The 6291-nt window shown below is 40.2% G+C and overlaps 1 protein-coding gene across 6 annotated transcripts in view; it reads right to left on the bottom strand.

Annotated features, from left to right (window-relative positions):
* Positions 1-2543: 2543 nt before the first annotated feature.
* The window catches only part of PTCD2 (pentatricopeptide repeat domain 2), a 28935-nt gene continuing 25187 nt past the window's right edge, over positions 2544-6291 (bottom strand). For all 6 annotated transcript variants that reach the window (XM_010949310.3, XM_010949311.3, XM_045512378.2 and 3 more), the window contains one exon: positions 2544-3539. In XM_010949310.3, the coding sequence (XP_010947612.1) occupies positions 3315-3539 (225 nt within the window). In that variant the 3' untranslated portion in view covers positions 2544-3314. The remainder of the gene's footprint in view (positions 3540-6291) is intronic.

Below are 6291 nucleotides of genomic sequence, written 5' to 3'. Positions count from 1 at the left end.
TTTTTGTTTTTAGATTCTACATGTAAGTGATATATGATGTTTGTCTCTCTCTGACTTACTTCAATTAGTATGATAGTCTCTAGGTCCATGTTACTGCAGATGGCATTATTTCATTCTTTTTTATGGCTGAGTATTGTTCCATTGTGTGTATATATACCACATCTTCTTTATCCATTCATCTGTTGATGGACACTTAGTTTGCTTTCCTGTCTTGGCTGTTGTAAACAGGGCTGCATGTATCTTTTTGAATTAGAGTTTTTGTCTTTTCTGGATATATGCCCAGGAGTGGGATTGCTGGGTCATATGGTAACTCTATTTTTAGTTTTTTAAGAAAACACCACACTGTTTTCCATAGTGGCTGCACCAACTTACATTCCCACCAACTCTTTGCTCCAGTATTTATTATTCAGCCTTTCTGATGATGCTCATTCTGATTGGTGTTAGATGATAACCTTGTTGTATTTTTATTTAATTTCAGACTTGGAGAACATATTTGCAAACAATGTGACTTAATTTCCAAAATACACAAATAGCTCATATAGCTCAGTATCAAAAAAACCCCAAAAAACCCTATCAAAAAATGAGCTTAAGACTTAAATAGACATTTCTCCAAAGAAGATATGCAGATGGCCAATAGGCACATGAAAAGATGCTCAACATTGCTGATTATTAGAGAAATGCATATCAAAGCCATGTGACTTTTGAGGCTAGGTGATAAAAGGTGACAAAGCTTCCGCCTGGTCCTCTTGGAACACTCACTCCCTAGTACCTATGCTGTCAGGGAGCCTAGTGTCGATGTTCAGGCCCCAGCCTCAGCTGAGGTCCTGGTATTAATTGCCAGAAACATTACTAATGTTATTTTAAGCCACTAAGTTCTGAAGTGTTTTTGGACCACAGCAATAGATAACCAAACCACTACCCTGATATCATCTAACTAAGGAGCTATCTTTTCATCTCTTTCTCATCCTGTTTTATACTCACCATGATTTTTGGCTTCTGTAGCAACTGACATTTACAATAAGTGAAAACAATCTACAAAGGCACATGACAGAGTTGGGGAATAAGATAGTCTGTCCATCAGATATTCCCATTAACAGAGTACGTACATGCTTTAGGCAAATTACCAACGAGTATGTAGATGCTTTAGGCAAATTACCGATTGCAAGGAAACACCAGTTTTGAAAAGAAACTACCAAGTTTTAAAGAATGAAATGCTCCGTATATACTGAGCATACTTTTTCTTTGTTGTTGTTGCTTTTGTTTTAGCCTTTGGAATTGTCTATTATTTCAGGGTAAACGTTACGCACATTTGTACCTCTGTACTAAGTTGCCCCTCAGTCAAAGACCCCAGTTTGCAGTTAGCAGAGAACCACAGCCACCAGCAGAGCTTGGGAAGGTCATGGCTGCTATTTATTGCTCACAAATTTTTCTTTTTCTTTCTTTCTTTTTTTTTTTTTTTTGCTAATGAATAGTTGTTAGGTAACCACCAAGGCCACGTTGACCCAGGACATAATGGCCTTTGAACGCTCTTTGTGAATGCTAGAGAAGATAAAAGATAAGTTAGGGGACAGGAAATGTGCCCTATTATTCCCTAAGACTTTGAAGGTAGAAAATTCAAATGTTTTTTTCTCTTTTGCAAAACACCAGACACACATGAGATGCAATTAAGATTCTATGATGGCAGTGAATTTTCTTTAAATGAAGTTAATGCTTCACAGAGCATAGGCTAAAGAAATTCTTTTGATTCTTTCTGAACATGAAGAAGAACTCATTTGTTTTTATAATTCAACGAAGTGCAGACACTCTGAATGCTACTGACGTGGTGGTAACAATAGCTAACGTTTATGTAGCACTTACTCTGTGCCAGGCACTGTTCTGCTTGCTTTGCATTTATTACCTCATTCCATCCTCCCAGCAAGTCTCTGAGGTGGATATTACTATTACCCCTGCTTAACTAATGAGGAGACTGAGGGAGCCTGTGGCCTTGGGCATGGAGCCCCACTGCTCTCTGTGTAGATTCTCCTCTTTCTTCTCTGAGGAGACGTGATGTGGTACAGCATGAAGGGGATGAGACTAGGAATCTGGGTTTTAATCTCAGCCCCACCTCAAACTAGTTATGCCAATTTGGACCAGTCATTTCCCTGACCTGAAAGATGGGGCAGTTTAAGTAGGAGACTTAGAAGATTCCTCCCACTCTAGAATTTCTGGTTCTATGAACAGTTCTTGCCTCAGAATAAGTAGAAAGTCATAGTTCCCCGGCTCTTGAAGCAGCGCTGAGTCAGGGGTCTGCAGCACTCCAGGAGCAGCTGAGAGGCTCACCGCCACTCAGGCCCTCAAACACAGCTCCCCACGTGCTGGGCTTCTAACCGTCAAGAGACGGAGACGGATCTGTATGAGGGAGCTCTGACCCACTGTCATGACACATTTCTTTTTACAAAAAAATTAAACATCCAAAGGGAGAAAAGAGAATCATTAACAAACGAGGTGAACTATAGGACCAAAAATTTATGACCTACATAGAAAACTAAGCAGTACAGAGAGCATTATGTTGTTTTTATCAGCATTTATTTTGAAAAGCACATGGTTTACCCGTGACCAAGGTGGTAGTCATTTAAATTTGGCTTATTTATCAGTTCTGAGTTAAATTCTGGTTTTGTTTGCTCTGCTGAGAAAACAAAAAGTTTCCTGAGGAACCATTTCATTTCTCTTATTCTTGATCCTACTGAACCCTGAATGAAAATTTCAAACCAGTATGCAGATTCACACAGGTACTATTATTTTACAGATGGAAAAATGAAAGCTCAAGTACCTAGTTTACTGTTACAGTAAATGATGACAGAAGCAGTGAGAAAATCCTGGGTTCTTTCCTAGGACGGTAGAACAGGGTCTTAGACCTCCTGAATTCAGCAAGCGTATAATCTGCAAGTAACTACTCCCCCGAATATTAGTCTGAGTTGATCACTTATTGTGAAATTCCTTCCTGCTTGTGCTTCTTGGGTTCTGCTCTGGTCCTGGAAGCTGGACTGGTGACCATGACTATATTCCTTCAAGGATCCTCAGCAGTTTACATGGGGAAGCCCCCTTTCTTCGGGAGCCAAGCTTTCTGCTTGCTGGTGTCTTGATCTTCACAGTGGCACAAGATATTAACTTCTCAAGTCAGCATGCCAGGTACTCAGTGAACATGGAAATTTAAGGAGGAGAGTGTTAGGTAGTATAGTGTCCACAGGAGTATAATGCCTGATTTCCTAGGAAGCCAAAACTCATTAGAAGCAGGGCCCCTCCAACTTAGACCAGTGGGTGGTTTGAACCCAGTGTTACTCAGCCCACAGGGACTGGCTGAGCGGCTGGAAGGTCCGACGGCTGACTGTCCTCTTGTTTAATAGCACCATGTGGGATCTTCTGTCCCTGGGAGTGTGGCAGAGCAGAGCATCCAGAGTGTAAGTGGTGACCTGGCCATTCATGTGCAGTTTCCTGTAGAGCTTATCAAAGTTCACCAGAAGAGCAGGCACATCCTTCACTTTTTCCCTCACTTTGACCAGCTGGAAAAAAGCAAGAGCAGGTCATTCTATCTCTGCAAGATTTCTTCCCACTATTTTTTCTCCTCCAAGAAAAAGAGACAAATGCATAAAAATGTAGAGTGGACATAAAGTGGTGAAAACCAGGGTACTGGGGCACTGTAAGGGATTCCACAAGCTGCACACAACATTCAGAATTAGTACTTGAAAATCATACCTGGTATTTTATAAAACAGGGATTCAAGTAGCATATATTATACACTGAAACATACCAGGGAGAGGAGGTCAAATAGCAATGGAATCAAGTGTGTCCAATTTAAGGTTAAGAGCAGGAGGTGGGGCCAAATGATGTAAGGCTTTATAGCTCATGGTTTTTTTGAATTTATTCTAAAAGCCATCAGGGGGTCCAAACTGGGACATGATCTGATTTAGATTTTAAAGGCTGTGTAGAGAACTGGAGAGCACAAGAATTTGGAGACTAATCCAGAGGCCCCCATCATAGGCCAGATGAGAATAGGTGATGGTTTAGATTGGAAAATGTATAGAAAAGATGCAGAAGTAGATTATATAATGTATATTTTGGAGATTAAACTGTAAGGATTTACTGTTGAAGAGGAAAGGGAAAGGGAGGAATAATCTTCCCAACTTGGGCTTTGGTACCTTGGAGATGGAGGATTTCACTGACTGAGATGGGGAAGATGGGGGGACCAGCTTTGGAGAGGGAAAATTAAGAGGCCCATGCTGGACAAGATTGAGGGGTCTGTGAAACAGCTAAGCGGATATGTCCAGAGGCTGCTGGATACACAAGTTAGAGGGATGGAGGAGATCTAGACCAGAGGTATACATATTAGAGTCACAAGTATATGACTGGTATTTAACACAAATGGGTGAGTTCAAAATTAAAATATGAAACTACTTTCTGATTAAAATCAACATTTTACTTAGTTCAGTCCTTATTAATGATACAATCTAACATTTCTTGATGAAATTTAAATTGACCGGGTCCCTGATGAATCCTTTAGTTATCTTCTAAATATATCACAATCCTATCTGCTACCTGCACAACTTCCTTTCTAACAAGGGTCTCCACTGAACCTTCAGATAAAGTTTAAATACTTCTAACACTCTTAAAAAAAAAAAAAAGCTTGTTTAGTCCCCTTGTTCAAGGTGGAGTGACTGAATGTGGAGCAGCACATGGTTTCCAAAGAAGCAAAGCAGGTGTGCCAAGCTGGAGGTAACCCTGCTCTCACTGCAGATACTAAGTGATTAAGTTCCCTTAAATCACTACAAAAATATTAAGTGGTATCATTAGGACCATTCTACAATTTAAGCGGAAAAGAGGTGATACAACATTGTTAATTTAGGCTTAAAAAAAGAAGTAAATAAAGAAACAGCTCATGTTTGAGTGGTTTCAGTCATGGTATTGCAGAAGGTCAGTGGTTCTTTTCAACATTCCTCTGATGGTATATTGGCACCTTACCTCCACACATAAGACTTTTTCAGTAACTGGTGGTATAAACACTACACCGAGCATTTGTAGAATGCAGTTTTACAATGTAGGACTCCACATGCAGTCTCACAAATAGATTTAGAACTGGCTCAGAAGCTGCTGGAGTTTTATGGATCAATTCACTTCTCAACAAGCAATTCCTTGAGTTGGTCTCACAACTGCGGGGGCACAATGAACTAGAGGGTGAGCTTTCTAAGTAAATCAGTCTTTATAGGCTTTGGGGGGAAAAATCAGATAAAAATAATTAGTATTTTTCAATGTGAAGTTTGTTTGGATGCTTTAGCTGTATAACTGGGCCAACGCATTGATAGGCCGGGTCTAAGGAAGGACTGATTGACATGAGTGCTAGTGAGAAAACTGAAATTGTGTCAGTATTGTGTATGTGCACACACACACACACGGCTGTGTACTTTAAAACCGGTTTACATTTTCAGTTCCTTTACTTTCCAAACACACTCCGAAAAAGTTTGAATGGGTCACAACCTACACAGAGAAATAGAAAGAAGCTTTAAATTTAATTCTATTCAATTTAAATTTAATCATATCCAATTAGTTTTCCTGACAAGCTCCTTTTGTCAGCCTTTGGCTGGCACTGAGGAGGGGGACAGGGCTGGGAAGGCCACCTGCCCTCTGCTGCCAATCCCACCACCTTAGGTGCAGCCGGGACCCTGCTATAAAAGGCAAGGGAAAGGGGAAAAAGGGAGGGAGGGCCAACCACAGGCCCCTCCATTAGTCAAAATGACAATTCCAGTATCTTTACTAACAGTATGATCGCTGCCAATAATTTATGCTTTCTTTACAGTCTTTCTTACCCCGTTAGGTAATATATAACTAGCAATGTACAAATGACTAAATTTCAAGTGACTTACAGTAATTCCTCTTTGTGTGCTTAGGCCATCAGTGTGACACACGGGTCCAACTGTTCCACAGTGCTTTCAATTTTTAGAAACCCTTTCTCTTCATTTTTGTTTAATTTTATTATTTTGCAAAGCATTCCATTAGTTAGTCCCTTCAGGAGCTAAAACCACAGTTCTAATTAGAGAAGCTTTAATATGGTTTCATATCTGGCAAGTCTAGCACCTCTTCCTGCTCTTCTTTCTCAGGGTTTTCTCAGCTCTTCTTGCTAGTTTGCCTAAACCTTCACTACAGAAAAAACAAAACAAAACAAAAACAACCCACCTAATGTAACATCTCAATAAAAATACCATTATCACATTAACTTGGGAAGAAGCGACTTGACGAGGCAGAGTCTTCCTATCTAAACAC

Source organism: Camelus bactrianus, chromosome 3, assembly GCF_048773025.1.
Source record: "Camelus bactrianus isolate YW-2024 breed Bactrian camel chromosome 3, ASM4877302v1, whole genome shotgun sequence".
Taxonomy (NCBI): domain Eukaryota; kingdom Metazoa; phylum Chordata; class Mammalia; order Artiodactyla; family Camelidae; genus Camelus; species Camelus bactrianus.
The sequence above is the reverse complement of the archived record's forward strand: the minus strand, read 5'-3'. Positions and strand labels throughout refer to the sequence as shown.